Source organism: Lethenteron reissneri, chromosome 22 (assembly GCF_015708825.2).
Source record: "Lethenteron reissneri isolate LAM-NWPU_2019-01 chromosome 22, ASM1570882v1, whole genome shotgun sequence".
Lineage (NCBI taxonomy): Eukaryota > Metazoa > Chordata > Hyperoartia > Petromyzontiformes > Petromyzontidae > Lethenteron > Lethenteron reissneri.
Genome location: NC_083800.1, coordinates 10955090 through 10981951, shown reverse-complemented (window position 1 = coordinate 10981951; position 26862 = coordinate 10955090). Strand labels below are relative to the sequence as shown.

Here is a 26862-nt window from a genome sequence, read left to right as displayed (position 1 = left end):
ACCACAATACTTGGTGTCAGAATGCAAACAAAAAACATACTCTGATAATATATGCATTGGCTTTGAAACTGATTGGTCCACACCAGAGACAGCTTTCTTTTGAGCCTAGTCTCAAAACGGTGTTAGACCAGAGGACGCCAAAAGGTGTTTTAACATCTTAACCCCTGTTTTGTTGCCAGAAAAAAGTGGAAAACCTATTCTCACAGAATACCTACTATAATCACCCAGGAATGTCTGTCCTTAACACTCGTGACGTCACTCCACATCGACCAGCCCCCCTGATTAATAATCATGAGCAGGTGACGTCACTCAATATGGCGTAGCCCCCCCCCTAACGAATAATCATGCGCAAGTGACGTCACTCCACATTGAACAGCCCCCCTCATTAATAATCATAAGCAGGTGACGTCCTCCACATGGACCCCCCCCCTCTCATTAATAATCATGAGCAGGTGACATCACGACACATGGAGCACCCTCCCCCTCATTAATAATCATGAGCAGGTGACGTCACTCCCCATCGAACAACCCCCCTCAATAATCATGAACAAGTGACGTCCTCCAAATGGACACCCCCCCCCCCCCATTAATAATTAGCGATCGACGTCACTCCACATGGGGGGGCGAGGCGCCTCCTCCCCCCTCCCCAGCGTCAACTTACAACACTCACTACAAAGGCAGAACCCTCACGTCACGTGATCTCCGTAACGCTGTTGAGACATTGAAGTAAAAAGGACGTTATGATGAACGAGGGATTATAACCTTTAAATTATATAAGTCTGTGTCACCGCGCCCTTACAAATTGCACACGAAGGGATGCAATGAATATCACGTTGAGGTCTGCTTTTCGCTTGCAAGTTTCAGATTTACTGCAATACACCCGTCCTTGGAAGGGCAAAAGACTAGTTTAAAAAAATATATAAAATCCTTGCCCCCTGCCCCTTGTATTTAGGTCTGCTATTTCCTGGTATGTGCAGACTAAACAGCTTTACACTGGGCCATAATATATTCTGCGAAACATTGTACTCAGATTGTAAATGTTGTGGATTTTCTCCCCAACACACCGGTGTGCTGTACTAGTAACGAATTGGCACGTTCTGTTTACGCGACAATCATTACTAGTTGGCTGTCGGGTGGTGGCGACTTTAACGACACATTTATAATTACGCGATCTAACCCCCCCCAAAAAAACCTGTCTTATGGATGATATTGGTCGCGAAAGCCTCCTAGGTGTTAAACAGGAATTGAACTGTTCACTGAGAAGAAACTTGCTCAGTTGACAGCAAGCTTCACCGCTAAACCATCCGGCTGCTGCCGTATTGCGAACCACAGTTTATAAAGAGTACAATTGCTTGTTGTCATGAGCTTGAGACGATGACTCAGTTTCTGTCAAACATTCAGCAAATCGTAACGGTAAGGAGTTTTACAGATGGATTTTTTTGGGCCACGCAGGACATAACAATTGTGTTTCCGTAGTACGATACTGTGCAGGACCATTCCCTATGATGCACCATTCTCTGGGAGTATTTACACAATAGTGCGTAGGTTTACCGGACGACACATTCTGACTGAATTGAATGTAGGTTAACTGGGGTCAATTAATATTTACAGAATGAGTAGTGATAATGGGGATACTGGTCCCCCACCATTGGAATGTGTCATGTCCACCAATGGCTCATCGTCATAACGGAGAACCACCACGTTTGCGTTTTAAGAGCAGGCAAACACGATTAGTGATATTACACACGGAAAATAACTCGTTAACCTTGGACCACATAGTATGCCTTCGTGCGCAGTAATGATGCAACATGGCTAGGTGGCTTAAGGGGTTAATTCCCGCACAGCAGCGATTATTGACATACGTATTAAAAATGAGTAAGCAAGATTATATATTTATTTAAATGCGCAGCAGACACAAAGGGCTTCCGAACACGGTACGGTAAAATGTATACAGGGAACTCCGTATGTCCAGTTGTCTGTTCGGACCGAGTTTTTCAAGAGAGTAGAGAGGAAGCACGGGAAACAAAATGGAATTAGTATCAACATCTGAAAAAAATAAAGAGCCAGTTCCATCTACATCTGCAGAATGTGAAGAACTAGTGACATCTATAGCTACAGAACATGAAGAACCAGTGGCATCTACATCGACAGGAGATTATACAGCTTTTAAAACCATTCCCTGTGTTTAGTGTACATGCCGTACAAGATGTTTGGAATCGACAAGAATAAAGTTGGAATTACAAACAAATCGACTTACAAACAAATCGACTTACAAAAAGACTTCTGTAACCTAACTCGTTCATAAGTAGAGTCACCGCTCTATACAACAACAACAACAAATCTCCAGTTTACCCAACATATTTTAGGAAATAAGTAGCTTTTTAGTTTCTTTCTAAATGGGAGAATCTCGCCAGTTAGGCGTAGTTCTTCAGGCAGAGAGCGTTCCAAATCTGAGGGCCAAGGACCGAAAAATCCCAAACTCCGAAATGTTTTTGCTGAAAGCGAGCGCGGCTGATGAAAGAAACACGGTCGCGGGGTGGGGACCACAGACTCCAAGAACGAGGATCGTACACAGCTGCAGTTTATTAAGCACAAGAGAGAGAATAGTACCTTGATGTCATTACAGTCAATGATCAAAGTATTGATATGACGCACTTTTGCAATTTTTTTTACCATTCCTTTATTTTACACTGAAAGCTTCAAATAAAGTAAAAAATAAATAGACTCAGATAAATAATGAATTAATCGGTCTACAGTGCTATATAAATTTGAATAAAATTACGTTTCTTCGCCGTTTCTTTTATTTGTTAAAGTTTTAAATTTTATACTGTACAGTGTAAAATATAACATTATTTTCAATATAAATTGTCTTTGTTTGCAATACGAACGGTAATCTATTAAATGTTTACATTATTAAATGTTAAGTTATGAAGACTGGTAACACATCCTCATAGTAGTGTCATACTTTATTCAACATACGGAGTTTCAACATATGAACGAGCTCCATGAATGCATTTACTTCGTATATCGAGGTATTTCTGTCATTTGAATTGTGCACGGAGCTCAATGGGAAGCCAATGTAGGACCAGTAAAGTTTGGTCGATTGGGTCCCGACTAGAACGACCGGTCGGTCTAAAGCAGGGGTCGGCAACCTACGGCTCCGGAGCCGCATGCGGCTCTTTACGGGCTGCTTCTTGACGATATGTACGTATGTACAGTATGTACTCAGATGCATTGCGGCTCTTGAAATACTGAATTTTGTACCGAATTGGAAAGAAATGGCTCTTCTTATTATTTTGGTTGCCGACCCCTGGTCTAAAGTCATGGTAGAGGCGTTGCGAATGCCCTGGAGTGGTCTAACTTGACACCGTGGAAGGCCCACATTCAGGGCATGGCCATAGCTGCTGCTACCATTGATCATTTGGCTGCTGCTATAAATTTGCGCATTATATGAGCTATTATTTGTGACCAGGTCGCTTCTGAAAACTTTAATAATTGCTCAGTGGGGTTTAACTGGTAAAATAAAAATAGTTTTTATTCTTTGGGTCTTTCGGTAAGGCCACGTAGATAGAACAAATAATAAAAAATAATTACAATATCACGACGTTTCGATCGCAACACAAGCAATCGTCATCAAGTGAAAAATATAGCGGGAAAGCTGCTGGGGCAGGAAAAACGATATGGTAGGAGCGCTGCTAAGGGAGGGTGTTATAAAGGTTTAAGATGAGTGTAGCCCAAGGGTCAGTGGGTGGGGCTAGAGATGAAATTTGCATGTAAATGTAAGATCGGAGAAATCTTGACAAACGAAGCTGTGGGGGCGGCCATTGTATTGTGAGAGATTAGCGTGTCAATGTAAGAGATTAGCGTGTCAATGTAAGAGATTAGCGTGTCAATGTAAGACATTTGCTTGTAAATGTAAGCTCGGAGAGAGCTCAGAAAGAGCCATCGCCACATGGAGGTGGAAAAGGATGGCAAGCCGCCATTAACAAACACAGCTAACGGTGGCTGTGTTAGTGAATGTAACTCAGAAAGTAGAAAATAACTGCTAACATAGGTAGGTAGGGAGGGAACATCACAGCCAGTTATGACCTAAACTGGTTCATAACGTCCTTCTAATGATTGCTCAACTTGTATCCATCTTCTCGGTTGAAATTGTCTGTGTTTATATATCTGGATGGCTTCATGGACAAATATTTGCCTACTTTGCCTATACTTTGCACGCCTTTCATATTTTTCTGTGAAAGAGCTTCATAGCTCATCGGATTTCTACAGGATAAAAAAAACATCTGATTCTGAGTGCAATCAGCCACTTATAATCAAAGCATATTAACAAGTATAGGGCGGTTCATGGCCTCAACCTGGTCACTGATGACATGATATTCTCCCTCAAAGCCATATTCTAGCTGTGACAATTAAGAAGTCGGTTGATTGACCCACAGTGGACACTCTCTGCAGAAAATTCAAGAGCACCATAAACGACTGGATGAGATGGGTATCTACTTGAATGAAACAAAGCAGTCGTCACGCGATGTCATCTTCCCGGCACTGTTCCCCGGCATAAAATTAAACTTACGCAGTGATAAAATGTGCATATTTTGACGAATATTAAGCTTAAACGAGTCGACTACGCAGTGTGTATATTGCAGTTTCTGCTTTGAGTTGTTAAAGGTGAAAATATTCGTCTGACCATCTATCCAGGAGCAAGCTGTAGCTATGTGTCAACGAAAACATTGATGGTAAATAAAAGCATAGCGGTTGGCAGGCTTGTACACAAGCCACTTTCAAATCTGACAGTTGCATCCTGCCACGACCTTCACCAGGACAAGCGGATTGAGAAACGAACAAACGAGTTGTATCCCCCACTCATCCAGGAACATTTACAGGATATAACAAATCACATCTTATACAAAGTGGACATTAAAGGACACTATACAATTACGGTATTAAAATAGAACCGCTTTATACGTAGGTGTCATAGCCCGTATCCCAAACGTACCAATTACCTGCTGATAAAAAAAAAAAATTATGATCACTGGCGGAGCCAGTGGGGGATCATTGGGGTTTATTAGTAATAAATCTGCATTTTGCGACCCCACTGCCACTGTGTAGCATATTATTACGTGCCAGGGACTCTATGAGATGATAGGACAATAGTCTGAGTCCATAATTGGCAATAAGTAACGGCAAAGCAGTTATAAGTGACTCGCAGAATTGTGCGCAGTTGCGTACACAGCACACGACTTCCCTGAAGGTATTCACCTTCAGCGAGTGAGATGCCGATCACACGTGGTTCAAATACGACCCTCGATCGATGGCTGCGCCATGGCTGCACACGCGTCGCATGAAAAACAAGGGACAAGTCCTTACCTACTAACAACTCCTCTATCATTTTTCATTGCTGGAGGGGTTGCCCCCCCCGCCACCTGAAAATCCTGGCTCTGCCATTAATTATGATGAGAAGAATAACAATTGGCCCAGTGTATTGAAGGCTTCCACATGCCGCATGCAAGAAAGGTAATGATCCTCTCAGTGGGTTCTCACCCCGAGTAAAAAATGGGCACACAAAGTATAGACGAGGACACGTAGCTGACATGGGGCGAAACGGAGGCGCCCGGCAATAATGAATAAATTACAAAGCGAACAACGTCCATAAAGCGTTGTGTTTGAAGAACAAAGCTCGAAAGCCTTTGCAGAAAAGATGCAGGTGAACTAACGAAGCAATGTTCAAAGTGCGACCTGCATGGAAATTAACAATTGTTTTTGAACCGTACAAAAAAAGACGTATCGTGCACGTAAGTGCACGCTGCCTTTTAACACATGGGAATATTCATTCTTTGTTATTTCATCATAGAACGCAATTATTGTAGAAATAAAACCTGCTTTCTGTGGCATTAATCATGATAATGAGTTGTTGAAAGGACATATATTGCTCAAATTTGGAAGCGCAAGAGTTGGTGCGCATTCAATGTACGGCCTTTGTCTCGGAGTCTAGACTCATCGCAAGCCAAGTAACCTTGTACAAGTTGCAACTGTCGACAACCATTCCAAGAACACAACGCCATACAGAAATAAAATCACACACAAGAAAATATTCTTTTGGGCAAAATAACCTTCCACTATTGAAGGCTACCAATTTAATTCACAATTGACAAACAGTATTTATCAAATAAGATGATACAGTGGAAATCAACTTCTATTATTTTACAATGTGACAGCATATTTCTTGGGTCTTTCGGTAAAGTCACGTAGATCGGTTCAAATATGTGTCTAGAAATATGGAGGAAAAAAAAACTACGTTTCGATCGCAACACAAGCAATCGTCATCAGGAGAAAAAAGGAACGGGAAAGCTGCTGAGGAAGGCTGTTTTAAAGGTTTGAAATGGGTGTAGCCCAAGGGTAATAAACGAAGTGGGCGGGGCTAGTTATGTTAATGTGAGAAATTTGCATGTAAATGTAAGATCGCATGCGGAGGTGGCCCTTGTATTGTGAGAGATTAGCATGTCAATGTAAGATCGCATGCGGAGGTGGCCATTGTATTGTGAGAGATTAGCATGTCAATGTGAGATCGCATGCGGAGGTGGCCCTTGTATTGTGAGAGATTAGCATGTCAATGTGAGATCGCATGCCGAGGTGGCCATTGTATTGTGAGAGATTAGCATGTCAATGTGAGATCGCATGCCGAGGTGGCCATTGTATTGTGAGAGATTAGCATGTCAATGTAAGATCGCATGCGGAGGTGGCCATTGTATTGTGAGAGATTAGCATGTCAATGTGAGATCGCATGCGGAGGTGGCCCTTGTATTGTGAGAGATTAGCATGTCAATGTGAGATCGCATGCCGAGGTGGCCATTGTATTGTGAGAGATTAGCATGTCAATGTGAGATCGCATGCGGAGGTGGCCATTGTATTGTGAGAGATTAGCATGTCAATGTAAGATCACATGCCGAGGTGGCCATTGTATTGTGAGAGATTAGCATGTCAATGTAAGATTGCATGCGGAGGTGGCCATTGTATTGTGAGAGATTAGCATGTCAATGTAAGATCGCATGCGGAGGTGGCCATTGTATTGTGAGAGATTAGCATGTCAATGTGAGATCGCATGCGGAGGTGACCATTGTATTGTGAGAGATTAGCATGTCAATGTAAGATCGCATGCGGAGGTGGCCATTGTATTGTGAGAGATTAGCATGTCAATGTGAGATTGCATGCGGAGGTGACCATTGTATTGTGAAAGATTAGCATGTGAATGTAAGATCGCATGCCGAGGTGGCCATTGTATTGTGAGAGATTAGCATGTCAATGTAAGATCGCATGCGGAGGTGGCCATTGTATCGTGAGAGATTAGCATGTCAATGTAAGATCGCATGCAGAGGTGGCCATTGCATCGTGAGAGATTAGCATGTCAATGTAAGATCACATGCCGAGGTGGCCATTGTATTGTGAGAGATTAGCATGTGAATGTAAGATCACATGCGGAGGTGGCCATTGCATCGTGAGAGACTAGCATGTCAATGAAAGATCGCATGCGGAGGTGGCCATTGCATCGTGAGAGATTAGCATGTCAATGTAAGATCGCATGCCGAGGTGGCCATTGTATTGTGAGAGATTAGCATGTCAATGTGAGATCGCATGCGGAGGTGGCCATTGTATTGTGAGAGATTAGCATGTCAATGTAAGATCGCATGCGGAGGTGGCCATTGTATTGTGAGAGATTAGCATGTCAATGTAAGATCGCATGCGGAGGTGGCCATTGTATTGTGAGAGATTAGCATGTCAATGTAAGATCGCATGCGGAGGTGGCCATTGTATTGTGGGAGATTAGCATGTCAATGTGAGATCGCATGCGGAGGTGGCCATTGTATTGTGAGAGATTAGCATGTCAATGTAAGATCGCATGCCGAGGTGGCCATTGTATTGTGAGAGATTAGCATGTCAATGTGAGGTCGCATGCCGAGGTGGCCATTGTAATGTGAGAGATTAGCATGTCAATGTAAAATCGCAGCGCCACCGCCACATCGAGAACACGAGCAATGGCGGCTGTGTTAGTGTGAGAAATTTAACCTGTTAATGTAAAACCAGAGAGTCGAAAATAAGGTAGGATGCAAACATCACAGCCAGTTATGACTTAAACTGGTTAATAACGTTTTTTTTTCTCCTGATGACGATTGCTTGTGTTGCGATCGAAACGTCGTAGTTGTTTTGTTATTTTCAATATATATGGACACAGATTTGAACCTATCTACGTGATTTATTTCTATCTACGTGACTTTACCGAAAGACCAAAGAATATGAATTCCTGCAGTCACGAAAGCTTTAAGTCAAGATGTAATGTGACAGCACTTGATGATTAACCGGTCTTGCAAGTAAGATCTGGGAAACCTCAATTCCACCGTGACAGTTGTTTTCTAAACATTTCCAACTTAGCGCAGACTAATTTCAAAATATGGATTTTCAGCTGTAATATCAGTACACATTGGCCAACTCCTGTCAATCACATCACAGGGTCTAAATTGTCCTCATCATAGCTGACAAGAGAAATATGATGCTGCGGTCGAAGCACTAGGCTGACAATCAGAAGGAGGTCGTGAGTTAAAATACTGGCGAGGATTGACATGGCATATGTACGTGTGTATATTGAACTTCTTTACGCACCGTACGTTAAAACCCCAACCATGCTAATCGGAGGTACAGGGAAAGGACAACATACTAAACACAAAAATCAGTTCTAAGGGAACTAGTTTTAAAATCTTTATTTAAACGTGCATAGCTCCAGTGGCTTCCTAATATTGGAACAAAGAGCATTCAAGATGGCTGCAGAACCATCTTTGTACGATGGTTAGCCAAAAACTTCTGCAAGGACGACTGGGGTGTGCGTGATGCTTTATGCTCCTTGGCGAGATCGGCGAGGTATTGTGTGGTTCATTTGTGGCAAGCACTTCGTGTGCAATGAGTGCCACCATATGTTACATGCCGCTCGCGAATGTGAGTATTTGCTCCCAGCAAACGCTGCGATACGCACTTGTCACATGCTCTATATTAACGAGAGCGGATGTTAAACCTTCCATAATCAACCTGACGGGTCGTAGAAATCAAGGCACGTCCACGCTCAGAGTTAAGTTACAATAAATGTACAATTACACCTCGAACAGGGCTTCATCAGAATGAAGTCGCTTCATAACACCACAAGGAGACTACACAAGAGAAAATACAATAACAAGTGATGCATATTGTGTGGTGGAACCACGGCATTACCTGCTGCCTTGCTATGCTAACTACAAAGGACAAAGATTCGCCGTATAGCCTAAACAGACTATTGGGGCAATTGTTTTTAGCGAACGCCTATGAAGGCCGGCACGGCACACGAGGGGATGGGTGGCCAGCACCACGCCCGACTGCCTTTGTCTCCCCAGTGGTGATGTTTACACTCCGCACCAGGTACTTGTTTGTGGCTGAGTTGACCTAGGGGAGGCCCTGGACCAGTTCAGATTATCGTCACTTGTGTTGGCCACGAGCGCAAATCGAACTCGGGTCGCCGGGTTCGTAGCGCGACGCGCTAACCACTACACTACCGCTCCCCACATGCTGCATACAGTGCAAGTAAACACAAAAAACCCATGTGGATACCAGAAGTACAACAATGACCTTCATCTTCTTGGTTCTTTCGGTAAAGTCACGTAGAAGGGAAATAATAAAAATAAAACATAATAAAATAATTCTCACGACGTTTCGGCCACAACGCAAGCAGCCGTCCTCAGGTGAAGACCAGGTCTGTCGGGGAGACAGCGTCTGTCCTCAGGTGAAGACGATAACAATAATCCTGCTTTGGAGTATATGGGCTTTTTTTGTTCGTGGGAATTTTCTGCACCTTCGATTAGCACGGTTGGGTACGTACGGTGTGAAAGAAGTTCAACGTACATATCTACATACATGAGAGGTCGGGCTATGGGGAGACAGGTTCATGCCATAGAGGTGTGGAATTTACACCGCTGGCCCAGACCACCACTGAGGATGAGCACCTTCCTATACTCACATTTTAGAATGGAGACATTTTAATGTTGTGCTCATGTCACGAGTTCTATTGTGCTTTTGACATCATGTCAAAGTGAACTCTTGCTCAAACGAGCGTTGAGGCAGTACTCATCTCCAGTGGTGGAGATTCCACATTACTATGACGTGGGCAAGTCTATCCCCAGGATATCTGCTGTTGAGTTATACATATGTACATACATTTAGTGTGTAGGCAGGAAATTGGAGTATTCAGAGAGCACTCCCAATTACACAGAGGCATATACGTGCACCCCACGTGATGCCATCCCATTGCAGCCCTGTGGATTTCAACGTATCAAACAAGCGGCCACTTCACCGAGTATGCCATCTGTTGTAAACTTCAGAAGAATTTATAACATGACTTCAAAGAATTACAAATTGGTTTATTTTCAGCATGAACAGAACCTCCGATTAGCGCAGTTGGCTACGTATGGTGTGAAAGAAGTTCAACAGACATGCGTAGATATTTTATGGGCACCCTGCATCAGTACAGACGTTATGTCATACAAAGACTCAACAATTATACGACGGTGTCCCCTAACCTATACCCCAAAGTTTAAACATTCCCTGTACACAAATGTAAACCAAAAAAGGTAATAACTGTCCCGACATAACTACTCTTACTGTAAAGTCGTTGTAAATCTCATCGTGCACCCACACCCCACTTGCTTAAAGGACACAGCAATTTGTTAAAAAAAACATTAGATACCTAAACTTTGTTCTGCCCCATCCGACACAAGTTTGAAGCTTCGTTAACGAAGGATAACAAACCCATGATTGTTAGGCACGTCGTCACAACGTTTTCATAACGCCACGATGTCATCGTCGATCCACATCTGTCAAAGCAGTGACGTAACTTGGCAGTGGTTACCACCCTTTGGTCCATAGGCCACGTGGTCGCCTGGTTCGAGGAAACTGTTGCTGGTTGCATATTTTTTCATAAAACATCAGAGCATGTATTACAACACCGTGGTCCACGAAATATGTTTGATTTATTTGCATTACAGCATTTTTATGGACTTCCTAAAACATGATGCTGAAGTATTTTTTTCCACAAAGTCAACGACTCAAAATTGGGCTCAGACAGGCCTGATAACACGGTCGAGGAACCTCTCTACAACGTCAAAGCTATCGACAACTTTGTTTTGAATCTTCTGTAAATTAAAAGTTGATGAAGCCAATAGAAGTAATGCGATCTGTGACACACGAATGTGGAGCGGTGAGCTCGGCTTACTGGGTTCAAAAGCCAGTCGTGGCAAGTGTGGAACGTCGTGATTATATTATTTTTTTTTTATGAATTTTAATTTCATTTTTTACCTACGTGACTTTACCGAAAGAACTAAGAGTATGAAGTGTGGAGGGCTCCATCCCCCTTGCCTCACTAACGATTAGCCCCCATTGCAAACTACCAAGAATCCTGCACAAACCAGAGACCCAGCTGCAGATCCAAGAGCCACGGCTCAGCAAGCGGCTCCTCCTCTGGGCCGTCAACATTTCGTGAGAAGCCGATTATAGTGAAGCATGGGGGGTGACTGGATGTGTGGCGAGGCACAATCTATCCTTGGCACCGCGAGCTAATCCCCCGACCTCTCCCCTTTGCTGGGCGCGACTGGCGGTGCTCCCGACGCTTTCTAACAAAACGCGTGCCTCGAAGGGGAGTGGGCGAGCACCCCCCCATAACCGCACGTAAGCCCTGCCTGCCCCCATCACACATCTCCACTCAGCGCGACACTCTGCACCTCCGCGTAACAACAGCGAGTAATGGCAAGGCCAACGGTAACTACAGTGATAGCACTTGTGCAAATGCAACGCGCGAATCGCTATGTGGCACCCGTAGGCATTGCCAATCGCGGTACCGCAAATACGCTGTGTGTTGTCTACAGCCCCCCCCCCCAACATGTAGAACCTCAGTTGAACCCATGAAACCTATTTTTTTTATTTAAAGATGCAGCCCTCAATATGCTTGCTTGCAATAGAGAATCCACTAGAGGGAGTTCTAGGGAGCCCTCTCTCATGGGTATTTGGTCTATTTTCTCACAATTGTACAGGAATATAATGCAACATTTAAACACGTATAATATGAGCAGCAAAATAGAAAATCTTAACACGGCCTTCATCATGATTCTTTTTCAGGAATTCCTGTCTGTTGCTATTTTAATGATCCTGTTATTCATTGTGTACGGTCACGTGATACTTTATGTTACCATGTACAATGTATCCATTTCTGGGCACTGCAACATTGTATGAATAAAGGCAACGGTGTTAAAAAACAGCCATAATTAGTTATAAGCTTCTAATTAGAACATACTCCATGAGAATAGCTATCGTCTTCACATCAACACAAACTGTTGTGATAGAGTATTATCCACACAATGACAATGCAGGCAGTCCTTGGACCTGCGAGAGGTTTACGTTCCTATAAAGGGTGCTGCAAGTCGAAACGACGCAAGTCAAAACCGATTTTCCCAGAGAAAGAATGATATAATAGGAGTCACGTTGCTGACCAAGGGTCCGATATGCAACTTTTTATAGATGTGAATACAAAGAGGATATTTAGCTAACCACAAAATCATAAAGTATAAGAGTGTTTATAAAGTTCTTGCCTCGATTCGTCGTAATTCCTGGCTAATTTGGACTGGATACCATAATGGCCTTTCTGCTGCGTCTCTTTTAAAAACCGTCACTAGAGCACTCACCACCTGTCCTTTCATTAGCCATTTTAAAGGATGAAATAAATCAAAAATGCTTAAAAATCACGAAGAATGCACAGAGGTTTAGCGGCTGAACGTGGAGTCGGGTGGCAGACTGAGCGGGCGACGTACTGTCCGTTTGTTTGTGCGCAGACCCGGAGCCTGCGTCAGCATCACGCCATAAGTAAGGGACCGACCGCCGTGAGAAATAACAGGGGGGTGGCGATTGGCGACCTGCCTTAAGTACGGATCGACGTATTCTTGTTTCATAAGCTCAGGTTACCAGGTTCATAGCACAAACCAACATCCACCGTGCTACTGCTCCATCTTGCCATACAACAAACAAATAAAAGCTCAATTGTTATATTTTGTAACTCCAAAGCGTGCTATAGTTCTCCAATGTCTCACGACTATACTGGCCTTCAACTAAATAGCATCTACCCCACTCTCATCAATACAATGGCACTGACACGCAACAATGGATATTCAAATGGTCCAACAATGAAAATTATTAATGTTGACCTCCCATGTAGCAGCAGTCTTAAATGGATGCACGCGCTTTCTATACACATCAATGTAGGCACGGTATGTTTCACTGCTATGGAATTTTACACCAAACATGAATTAAATGATACCTCTTTATATGGCAATACAATTTTTTTTATTTTACAAGTATCTTTCATAAATCCTTGTGAATTAAAAAAACACCGCATTGTCCAACATGTTGTTTCATATGCCACACTGCTGATGCGACTCAGAGAATTGAAAACGGTCCGGAGTTTAATGATAAAGGCTTTTCCCTTTCCTAGCATAAATACAGGTGATAAGATGTTGAAACACCAAATAGACACCTATCGATATCTTGATACTGGCAAAAGGGTCCCATAAATATGGTCCAGAGTTAGTCTGCTAAAACAAATGCTGCTGATAAAACATTGGCCTAGAAGGTCCGCCCACACGATGGTGGACAAAAATGTAGTTTTATTTCACGAAGTAAAAGAGACCATGTCTGTGTATAACTTGATCACCATCATCTTCTTGGTTCTTTCGGTAAAGTCACATGACTTTACCGAAAGAACCAAGAAGATGAATCCCTGCAGTCACTAAATCTTTAAATCGAATAATTGATCACCATCCTTTCACCACAAAAAACAATTCGTACATTTTCCACACTCTTCTGTTGGATTTCCCTAAAACCATGACAAACCTACAATGCTGTAACCGGGCTACTCAACCGCATTCATACAAAACCACTTCACTCCAATCCTCAAGGTCCTCTATTCTGTAACTGAGGCTATACTAGTCTATTTATATCTTCGTCTGTTTCCTTCAATTTGTCCCGATTGTGCTATTGGCGGCATTGTCGCGAGACGCAAAATTAATTCGGACCACTCAGGCAGCAGTGCACCTTGTGTGTCCAACCAACAGTCAATAAAGGTGATCTGTTTTGTATTATTATACGAAGGCTTTCATGACCAATATAATGATGCATATTTGGTTTATTTTGGGTTAGGGCGTGTAAAACTGCCAGTTGTGAACTCTCCTTCAACTGACTAGGTATGGTACAAAAGAAGTTCAACATACATAGAATAAAAGTGTCACGTGAATAAAATGTGCCAAACTTATGACTGCTTCAGCAGACTGGTGTTGGAGAGTAATAAATTGGCATGTTTGATCCACGTGACACTTTTATTAATTGGCTGCGTAGGGCTGAGGAAGGTTTACGTCACACAATTTTACACTTCAAATCATTATTTCCAGTGGCGTTGTCATCCTTTACACAAGTGGGGAGGGGTCCACGTTCCCACAAAAGTCTGCTACGAGACTATCAGATGACGGTCAAACGAAAAGCATGTTTTTAACTCAGAGCAGGATTTTAGTCAAATCACGTGCAAATTGGCACTTTAGGTGCGCGCATTCGTTGGTGACCAGGCCGAGACCACCAACTCGCCACACTGGGGAAGCCAAGTTTAATCTGGGGCAGCTGACCTGGATTCAAACCTAAGATCTCGGTTGGACTGGCTCAGCTCTCTGACCGCTGAGCCACCTCTTGCCATTTCGTGAGTTTAAAATCTTTCACCAACTCTCGCCACTTACCTTCGCTGTAGTATCCTCCTCGTGCCCTATGTTCCGTACAATTACACTCTCATTCAAACTAAACTCTGCTTAGCGGAGGTTGCCTGGAGAGGGGTGGGGGGGGGGGAGGTCATTAAATTGCCCACTGCCTGTAATCCCCTCCCCCATACCCATATTGCTGACCCTCTCTTGTTCTATTTAGGACCTCACTCAAGACCTACCTTTTATCCTCTGCTTCAGATTGATTGCATACAATTACAGCGGAGATGTTTTATAAGTCTTTTTAAGTCTCACGCTTTTGCAAGTCATCTCACTTAAAGTTACACTGCAATGCTAACGCGGGCGCTCTTTTTAGTTTTTGCAATATAAAAATGTGTTGGCATGTAGATGCTTTGTAAATTAAAATTGCCATAGTATTAATTGGAATATGCCCATCTTCTCTCTATGTTGCAGGGCCATGTTCATAACATGGCGAGTAGTGTTGGTTTATAAAAAATTTTTACACATTTTTAAGCTTGTTAAGCCTACCACTTTTCACAAACGACAGTTTTGCTGTTGAAGTTATAATATATATTTTTGGCCGAATGTGTGATATAAATCATTCCTTTTCTGAGACTATGCAGCAGTGTCTCAGTGTGCTTTATTGTGTTGGCTCTCAGGCACACACAATGTCCTTATACCACCTAACGTACATCCTGAAAAGCACAGTGGTGATTCTATGCCATTTTTTCTTAAAACTTAATACTACTCTGCAATTACAAAGACACATATCCCCCAAATAGCCTTAACAGATTTTTGGGGGCAAGTGGGGGGGGGGGGGGGTGGCCAGCACCACGCCCGACTGCCTTTTTCTCCCCTCGTAGCGATGTTTACACATTGCACCAGCTATTTATTTGAGGCCGAGTTGGCCTGGAGAAGACCCAGGACTAGTTTGAATACTTATCACTGGTGTTGGCCTTTATCGGGATTCGAACTTAGGTAACTGGCTTTGTAAAGCAGTGCACTGAACAACTACACTACCCCAGCTCACAAAACACACAGACACACACAAATTACCCTACAAACGCAAGTTTATCATGCTAATGAGTAAATGTAATTGCTTGCTCATGCTAATGCTGGTGGAAAGCCCTCCACTATAGAGAACTACTTAAAAGTATAACAATGTGAAAAATAAATTTGATTTGCAATATCAATTTAACATTATCAAGTACTGCGTTAAATGTGTAGTGACATCGCGGATGTCATTGTGTGGTGCTGGCCCAAGAGAGGCACGGCGTGCGATGCACTTACATCGCGGACATCACGTATGTAGCGACATCGTGGATGTCACTGGGTAATGCCGGCTCTAGCGAGGCACGGCGTGCGATGTATTGCCATCGCAGACACCCCGTATATGTGGGTGTAGTACCAGCCCCAGAGAGGGCTCGGTGAGCGCTGGGTCATAGCGCTCAGTGGCACCACGCGTAGCGTGCAGTGTTGAAACCGACAGGAGGGAGTGTGAGAGTGTCAGCTATGGGATGAGGTTACCCCAGGCCATGGCACTCTGCTTGACCCTGGAAGGCACGTGACAAGTAAGATCTACACAGGGGCCCCAAGTGGGGGCTGGGGGTGGTCACGTGCCGGGGCGAGATCCTGCAAGTGGGTTCGAGATGGTGGTCGTGGCCAAAGGCGGAGCCAGCCACAGCCAGCGAGCATATCAACCGGGTCCCCGAGAGGGACCGGGGTTCTGCGTTTCTGTTGTCATCTGAAGATCTACGTTCTACGTCCAAGAAGAAGTCACCAACACGTGGACCTGGACCCAAGCTGGGGTCTGGTCTGTTGTAAATGTGTTGCCTCCAAAGAGTACATCTGCGACTCAGTTGAATCCACTACAAATGTACAGAACAAGAAACTTTACATTGCGGGAAATGTGAATAATTTCGAGATCAATGTAACAGTCTGTAACAAAATAGAAGTTGGGGGAATATTGTAACTCAAACATAGGCACGTGTACATGTAAAGCTCTGTTGGCAATCCACTGCTGGACGAGGGCCTCCCCACACCACATGGGTCATGGGAGTTATTGACCATATTTGATCGTGCTGATCAGTGTGGGTTTGTGAAGGTTGGGAGCATAGACTTGAGAAGATAACAGTAGAGTAGAACAATGAATTATGCTGCAATGCTCCATGTTGCCTACGTACGGTGCGAAAGAAGTTCAACATACATACAATATAGCTCTGCAGCCCTATGACAACCTGCTTGTGCATGATGGTCACCAAGCACTATCCAGGCTCAAACCTGCTTACCTTCTGTCACCTGATGAGATGGGATGCATTCTGGGTGATGTGGTCATTGGCAAAGATAATATGGCCAAGCTAATAATCAAAGTATCTACCTGCTTAAACAGAACGCATCTCCCCACTGGCAGTTGGCAGCCAGCTGAGGAAAACTACTGCTGATTTACAATTTTAAACTGGTACTTATTTTACTGGTAGGAACCGCCAGGTTACACTAGCCCACAGGGGATTATTGTGTCCGTTGTGCATCTAAAAATGGGAGGGGTGGGGCTGGGTGGAGAGGAGAGGGTGGGGAGGGGCTGGGTGGGGAGGGAGGGGCTGGGTGGGGAGGAGAGGGTGGGGTTGGGTGGGGAGGGGAGGGTGGGGAGGGGCTGGGTGGGGAGGGTGGGGCTGGGTGAGGAGGGGAGGGTGGGGCTGGATGGGGATGGGAGGGGCTGGGTGGGGAGGGTGGGGAGGGGCTGGGTGGGGAGGGTGGGGCTGGGTGGGGGGTGAGAGGGGTGGGGCTGGATGGGGAAGGGCTGGTCACCCCGTGGTGACCTTATAAAACTCAACGTTTAACCTACTCACGCCGGCTTGTGCCCGCCCTCACATTCGAGAATATTTGCGGAATACACCACGCCGCCGTTGACCCTGGCCATTGACCGAGCAACCCAACGTTCCTACCAGCTCCCTCCGCAGGAATGTGTTATCTCGCTTGAAATTGGGGGTTGGGCCAAGTAAATCTCTGACTGGGATTTGAACTGAACACCTTTTTGATTTCAAGTCAAGCACGGCAATGTCTATTAACTTGTCAGGTTTAACGATTACATTTTTGTAACAAAACTCAAAGGAAAAAAAAAACAGATGTGCAAAATAGAGACATTTATTAGTTATCATCACCTTTTCTACTTAAACAAGAACAAAAATTCACCCAAGCAATGTAGCAGAATGACTCACTTGCCCTGTAAGCTGGAAACCACACAGATAATTGCAGCTTTATATAGGAATGCAGCTGAGAGTTATGCGCTAAATCAGCAAATATCCCAGAGCTCTGAATTAACACCTGGGAGATGGCTGATGAGGCTGTGATTGCATTTCATTTTCGAGAAACACTTGTATCTGTTTGGGTTTTTGCTACACAATGGGAAAACCTGCCAAAATCACAGTGAGGCGTGTATTAAAATGTCATACCTACCGCACAAAGGCAAAACAGACACGTGCACTTGTTGGAATGCAATCTCTATAGACCAACTAGCTTCATGTGGCATTTTCTAATTTGCACTCTGCGCCATTGACAATTCAAAGGCGGTGACTCATAGCTGGTCCGTGATTCTAATAAAGTCAAGAAAAGAAGGAGCCCCTCATCGCTGCAGAGCAAAAGCACTGGTTACAATGACTGAAAGCTTCTGAGCTCAAAGAACACCTGCTAAATATCACCAGAATGTACATCATGGTTGCACATTGGAAATGTGAGAGTTGGGCCCCAAAAATCATTAAGATTCACACTCTAGATTCACCATCTCTCCAACAAAACTCGGCTTTACTGGAACAAGGTAGATAAAGAAGATTAACATGGCAATATGTATGGCTGAAAAGGACTTTGCTAGAATCTAAAAAATTCGTCAACAAATTATACATATTTATACTATTTATTCCACCAAGACCTAAAGTCAACCAAACCATTGTTCTACCATTCGACGATTATTATTTATGTATACGGTGTTTATTCCAATGAAACCATACTTGTGAGTTTTCAGTAATTTCTGTAGGATTAGAAGCTAATTAAAATGCAATGCTAACCTATATGTGAACTATAAATTAAATTAATGTGCAGTTCACAAATCAATGCATAACCCCCAAAACACATTTGCAAAGTATATGGTTTGAATCAGCGTTGTGATTTTAAACAAATGGTTTACATTTCAACCAATGGGAAACATATTTTTTAAGCATATAAAATAAATCACCAAAGCCACTGTAACAACCATGTCATGTGGATTTGAGACAAAGTAAAAAAATAAAAACAGGGCTGTCCAAACGATAGCCCGTCGGGTCAAGTTCGGCCTGCCAATTCATTTTTTATTGGGCCCACTGCCGTCATACAAGCTTAGCATTGAGAGTTGCCCAAGGTGGCTCTGACCTACATTTTTAAGTTAATTATTTCCCAATAATTATATAATATTTGCGGGGAGAGGGGTGGAGGTCTGTGGGGGGCTGTCTGGGAACAGAGTACCACGCGTTATCGATGAGTCTATCTCTTCTGTCTCTCAGATCTCTTCTGATGACATCCCTCTCCTGCCTATCTCTTGTATTTGGCTTCTGAATACATCTTTCTGATATTTAATTTCTGAAGATATATTCTCTTTTTCAAAAGCTCTTCCGAATACATCTCACTCCTACAGTTCTTGCTCTATATAAGCTACGTCCGTGGTTCGACTGTCTCTGCATGTTTATCAATCAATGCCTCAATATAGAATGTTTGGATACACTCGGCACAAGGCAAGTATCACATTGGGTACAAAAATATTTCTCAACATCGGTTGTCAGCTTCAAGGCATTCAAATGTCATACTTAATCAACACTACAGCAACGGTAAGATTGCAGTTTGGGATGATTGAATTGGCTTACAATGAGAGCGCTATTCATAATTTTATTCGATAATGTAACCTAGCATTATGCACAACTTGATAATGAGGGAAATCTCAAGTATTCAGCACACTAGCCTGCACGCATTACTCCTGATACAAGGCATTTACAATTAAACTAACAAAAGCAATACATTGTAAAAGTAAACGTGTGAAAACTGTACAAAAGTTACAAGTAGAATTGGTCAAAATTGAACTGGTTTGCAAAGCTGAACCTTACTGATGCCAAAGGTTTAAAACGACACGGAATAATGTTTAATAAAAACACAGCCTCTGTGCAGATATTTTGATGGGGTTTTCCTCATCATTTCCAGGTTTGATTTGCTTCGCGATGCCACGTGCTACAAAGGAAAGACTGAAAGGCTTGTAGTAATTTACACAGCTGAAAGTGGACATTAACATAACCAAAACCTTATTGGTTCTTTCGGTAAAGTCACGTAGAAGGCAAATAATAGAATAATAGAAGTACAGGTCTGTCGGAAATACAGCGTCATTCAGACGCTGTCTTTCCGACAGACCTGTTCTTCACCTGAGGACGGCTGCTTGCGTTGTGGCCGAAACGTCGTGAGAATTATTTTATTATGTTGAATGTTTATTATTTTATTATTTCCCTTCTACATGACTTTACCAAAAGAACCAAGAAGATGAATCCCTGCAGTCACGAAAGCTTTAAACCGAAATATAACCAAAACCAATAGTTTTTCGTCATTGACACACGTGACAGAACGTTGTTGTAAAGAAACGTAATGACACCAACAATGAAAAGTGAACGAACGACCAAGACTAAAAATGATACAAGTACTTTAATTGATACTGCATTCGTCTGAGATTGATCAATTAAGCGTAACCTACTTTGCATATCACAAAATGATCCCTGTAAAATTCCGTTAAAAAAATCCCGAATGCGTCAGAAACAAATACAAATTTACATTAGGATTGCAGGCTTGCATATTTTGCTTGAGAAAACAAATCTCGTACACACTGCAGCAATGTGACTCATGCTTAACGTTAGTAATTTATTATCAAATCCCAGGTTTTTAATTAAACTGATGGCCGGGTCTACATTTGCATGTCTCTGTTGGGCACATCATGTGCTAAACAATGGCATCAGGGTCACCTCACTGAGGAAAACTTAATTCAAGTGAAATTATTTACATATAAGGCGCACTGATTTATACACATGCATGACACCACTGCATAGACATTTATACATGTACGTACAACATGCTTACAGGATATTGTAAACAAATTTTAACTTACTTTTTCATAGGCTCTATTACGGTCTTCTGTAGTTGATTTACCTGAAAATAAAACACAAAAAGTTACTTCTTCCAATAAACTCAAAAGTTAATAAGGTTACTTACATGCCACACATTACCCAACCATCAGAGATTAAGGTCAGAATGCAAGATTTTAAAGAGGTAGCATTCTATTACAAAATGAATGGCATCTGCAGGTCAATTGCCATAAATTAACATTCCTATTTCGTTAATGTTTGAATCCTCAAAACCGTATGTTGTCATATAGAAAATATTCAAGATTGCGTCAAATGATTAACTTCTGATAAATATTTTCTTTCTTGAGCAGAGCTTTCCCAGTGTGTACTGTGAAGTTCAAAGCAATGTAGACTGCAAGGAATTTCCTGAGGTTACAAAAACCGGATTCTCTGATTTACAATAATAAATCATGGACCCAACGCCACTGGGACAAAAACATCGTGACGGTCAATATTCCGTCCTCATTACAGAATCCTGACGCATAAATCAAACCTTATTTAATTTAAAATATGTCGACTTACACTTTTCACCTACAAGCGAAAAAAAACCCCAAACCCAATTGCTCACCGAATATTTTTTTTCCTGCTCCAAAAAGTCAAAGCGTTGAGCAGCCCCCGCTGAGTTCCGGGATTCAAATCCAGACGGCTGCCCATGATGAAATCAGGGTGAAAGTAATTCTGGCTAAGTACTTACAACACATTTGTCGCTGTTACCCCGCACCTCCGATTAGCACGGTTTTCTACGTACAGTAGAACCTCTGGTCACGACCATAATTCGTTCCATAACTTTGGTCGCAACCCGATTTGGTCGTGACTCGAACCTAATTTCCCCATTGGATTGTATGTAAATACGATTAATCCGTTCCAGACTCCTACGAACTGTATATAAATATAGTTTTTTATAGATTTTTAAGCACACAAATAGTTCATTATGCCATAGAATTCACAGTGTAATAGTAAACTAAATGTAAAAACATTGAACAACACTGAGAAAACCTTGAACAACAGAGAAAACTAACATTGCCGCGTCAAGGTTTAGAATCGTTCAACAAGATGATTGTTTCGTCTGCTACATCAGTCGGTCGATTCTGAGAGAGAGAGAGAGACTATTTGTATGAGCAATTCATGTTTCTATTGAAAGTAAGTTAACATTTATATTTGAGTACAGTATTGTTTTTGGAAGCATTCACCGTAACATCGTATGAACGTTTACTTCACCGCATCATCGTATGAATGATGCGAGAAGAGATTAACGGGTTCTTATGTTAGCGATTTACGTACTCAGCGCTTTCGCTCTCTAAATTACGGCTTGAATGAGGGGGAGGGGTATGACTACACTCACAAAATGAATATCTTACTAGAAATTTTATATAACAAAAGTTATATGCATAACTGTTACGCTTTATATTGTTTATAATAAAACAACAGGAAATTTGGCGCTTACAAAAAAAAATGGCGCGGAAGGGGAAATCGGCCGCGGCCGTGTTTGATCGCCACCCGAGTTTGTGTTCGTGACCAGATTAAAAAATTTTGTGAATTTTTTGGTCGGAACTCGATTTGGTCGTGGTCAGAAGCGTTCGTGACCAATGGTTCTACTGTACGGTGCAAAAGAAGTTCAACGTGCATACAAACATCCGTACTAAGCACGGTTTGCATCGGTTCTCACGACAGGTGGGGGAGGGGGCAAGCTGGCCCTGCTGCGAAAGTACAACAATTAATTAACCAATTAAGTTATTGATAAAATATTTAATTGAGTGAGTTCTGAGTCCCTGGGTAGTAATGGTGTTTTAATGGTGTTGGTTCCGAGCGTGTCGGTGAGCAACCAGGAATAACCAGCTTCTTGAGTGTAGCGGGTTGATGGTGGGGTATCAATTCAGTCACCGACGACTGCCCACAAAAAAAATATATATTTTTTTTAATATATGACTGAAATTCTTCACTAAATGGTGGTGATGTCACCACGGTGCTTGTGCCAGGCTACGTGCACTTTAAGGCCACGTGAAGTGCCATGGGTTGACCGACTTAGATGACTGGCCGATGCACCACCTGTGCCCCCTATTGTGTCAACTTGAAGTGTTTTATCCACCTGCCACTTTGCTCGTTGTTGTGAGCTTCACTCCTCCGCCCTCCGTTTTTGCTGGAGGGTGACTGCCTCCAACTGCCCAGGAACGTCTTTCACGAGACTCCTCCAGAGGCTGATCTTGACACCGCTGATACCAGTCATCAGGAAGTCCACTCAGCTCCACATCCTCTTATACCACATCATTCCATATTTTCTCTAGCCCACGCCACGCCCGTTTAGCACCCTCTATCTGGCCAAACAAAAGCTGTTTAGACATGCGATGGCTGGGCATATGGGCTGCATCACCCAGCCAACGCAGCCTTGTCTGACAGAGGAACTCACCGATGGGACTTTGTCCAGATCTTTCGAGGATTTGTGAGCTCATCACACAATCCAGCATAGAGAAGGGAGGACATGACCATGGTCGAGAAGATCCAAAGCTCCGTGTCGCGCGACAGACCAGGAAGCTTTCAAACAGCATTACACAGCCAATGAAAATATAATTCTGTTCAACTGATTTGGCGTGAGACCTCTACTGTCAAACCGGAGGTGGCCATAAGCACACTGCCCAGGTATGGAAAAATCTCCACACTCTTGCCCCATCATCACCAATGGGGGGTGGAGTGTTTGATAGCACAACATACCCAGGCAGGTGCTTAGTTTTAGTGGGGCTGATGGTAAGGCCCCACCTTACCACCACCCACCGCCAATCGCGGTCACTGCCCATCACTTACATTAACATTAGCTGCCCCAACCATGCTGCTGACATTTGGGCTACGCCCATTTTAAACCTTGATAAATGGGTTCTCCCTTATCTCCAGTTGTAGGCAATGTTTTCATGGAAACATTTGAGACAGATGCCATCCAGGCATCCACTCAACGTCTGTCCTTGTGGAAGAGGTACGTGGATGACACATTCGTCATCTGGCCACATGGCTGACCAGCTCTGAACCAATTCCTCAACCACATCAATTCCATACACTCAGCCATCAAATTCACCATGGAGGTGGAAAAGGATGGCAAGTTACCATTCTTGGATGTTTTAATCGAAAAGTGACCAGATGGCCCAATGGGACACTGTCTACAGGAAAGCCACCCACACGGATTCCTACCTAAAACCTGACTCCCACCACCATCCATCCCAGAATAATTTCCTCATCAAAACTCTACACCATAGAGCTCGATGTATTTCCGACCATCATCACCTAGCCAGTGAACTGGAACACGTACACCAAGCTCTCAAGATGAATGGATATTGAGACGAAACAATCCGTAAAGCCATCACCCCAACCGTTGGGAAAGAACCATCTGAGGACCCAATCAAAACCATCACCTTGCATACATAGCAGGGGTCACAAAAAATATTTCCAAAATTATGAGCAAACACAAGATCCAGGTCTGATTTAACATAGTACCGTACGTAAAATTCGTGATCTGATCTGTGAAGGATGTGATCCCTGACGGCTGCTTGCGTTGTGGCCGAAACGTCGTGAGAATTGTTTTATTATGTTTTATTTTTATTATTTTATTACTTCCCTTCTACGTGACTTTACCGAAAGAACCAAGAAAATGCAATACCCCGGCATCTACAAACTAAGCCGTCTCTGCGGCAGTAGTTACATTGGGGAAACTAAGCGACATGTCTCGGACCGTGTTCGTGAACACAAGGCAGATCTGAAACACGGTAGGACCAATGCCTCGGCCGTGGCTGATCATTGTTTTAATGCAGTCTAAGACCCCACCTCTTAGTAGCATGCTCCAAGGTCTAGCAGCACCTCCAACTCCTCCTCTGAGTGAGCAGCAATCACCAGATCATCAGCAAACATAACATGGATGACCAATAGGGAACAATTCCTCGACCAGACCCGGGCTTCGATCAGCCTCCCATTGTATCTGTACCAGATGGAGATTCCTCCAGTACAGCTGTGAAAGGCTTCTCGAACTACATGGTCGAAAAAATACGTGAAATAATGTGGGAGCCAGAGGACATTTCTGTCGCACCCCATGGTGAACAAGCAATAGCTCCGACTCCCAGCCACATAGCTTTACCCGTGCCTGCCCACCATCATGAAGGTCCTTAATGATTATGAGCAGAGTCAGGGACTCCGAAAGCATGAAGAACCCAGAGCTCAGGCCTATTGATGGTGCCATAGGCATTCACTGGCTCAATAAAGCTGAGATGTAGGTCATGTTGGAATTCCCTACACCTCTACTGGAGCAAACAGATATAAAATACAGCATCTGTGCAGGATTGTCCTGGCCTGAAACCAAATGGGGGCTCTGCAAGCCTCTCCTCAGCGTGCCTGGCAAAGCGATGTTGAATAATCGGTGCCAGAACCTTTCCCGGCACATTGAGGAGGAAGATGCCCCTGTAGTTGTTACAGTCTGTGCAGTCCCCCACCAGGGCATCATTCCAATCCTGCGGAACCCGTCCAGTAGTCCAGCTATTTATTATGATGTCATACAGAGCAGTCTGCACACAAACGCCACCATCCCTCAACATTTTGCATGGGAGATCATCTCTGCCCAGCACTTTTCCTGGTCTCAGACTCTGGATCGCCTTCTGTACTTGAGGCACTTCAGCCAGCCACACACAGGGGGTGACTACTTCTTCCAATATTTGAGGCAGAGCATCCTCACTTTGCCCCATGACGTTTTCCAGGCTGAGGGATTTCCCCTCTCTGAAGACCTCACAGATATGCTCAGAAAATCTGCAAACCTGTTCCTGGGGGTCGGAGATCGGATAACCTTTCTTTGCACTAAGAAAACTCAACAGCCACGAGAATGCCCATGTATATAAAATGAGAACACTCAAACTATGCACAGATGGGTCTGAAATCTACTTCACGTACTGCCCTCCAAAAGGCACTCAGTTTGACCTCAGGTGGGTGCCATGTCTTTTTAAATCCTTTATATTAAGTTTGCTTGCTTGCGTGCTTGCTTGCTTGCTTACGACCGTGCAAACCTTTCGGTCGTTTTTTAACCCACTTCCCGTGATCCAATCGAGCTGACATTTTGCACACAGACTCGTTGTGCGAGACAATTAATGTTCGTGAAAATTTTTTTTCCAAAATTTTACACGGTTTAGGGAAAACAAATTAAATATTTAATTACCAATTGTTTAATACTGCAGACAATCATCTGACCCATAGGTGGCAGCCATCTCAAGCCAGAGGACGAGAGGACTCTAGCCGCCACGCATATAAAGAATTTAGAGTGAAAAACTTTGTTTTTACGGGTTATACTTATCCCTGTCTCGGATCTAACGCCCCTGCATTCTCAAACCGAGCAGTGGTTGGATAGAAATGCATGTGCGCTTCACCCCATCATTAATACATTATTTGGGCTGAGTCACTGAACCAGTGCTTTGGTTACCAACACTGACATTTGAGAGCAGGTCTGGGAATACGTAACACCGATTTACTGGTGCTGGTGACATGTAAATGCAAAATAGTGTGGCTAATTTTGTATGATACTATTGTGAGCTGCCAAATGCACATTTAACATGACTACATACCTCTAAATAACCAATCGCGTGAGCGCCTGTTGGGACATCAAATTGCCACCAATGCAATATTTACAGAGTTATTGATGCCAAAGTCATGCCATACATAAGTATTCCAAAGATGCCTCTTATAGACCATAGGGGCAAGCACTGTCAGAGAGCACCTGCTAAGGCCAACAAGCTTTCAAGGGAGAGGTGTGGCTAGCATCATTCCCAGTCACGTTTGTCTCCCCCTCTCAACTTGTTAGCGAGCGGCCAAAGAAGGCAAGCAAAGGGGCACGAGAGGGGAGGTGAGGCCAACAA

At 43.5% G+C, this 26862-nt stretch overlaps 1 protein-coding gene across 1 annotated transcript in view; it reads right to left on the bottom strand.

Annotated features, from left to right (window-relative positions):
• Positions 1-26862, bottom strand: part of BIN3 (bridging integrator 3) — a 155642-nt gene that overhangs the window by 80867 nt on the left and 47913 nt on the right. Inside the window, exon 6 of the mRNA XM_061556558.1 lies at positions 20977-21017. Within this exon, the coding sequence (XP_061412542.1) occupies positions 20977-21017 (41 nt within the window). The remainder of the gene's footprint in view (positions 1-20976; positions 21018-26862) is intronic.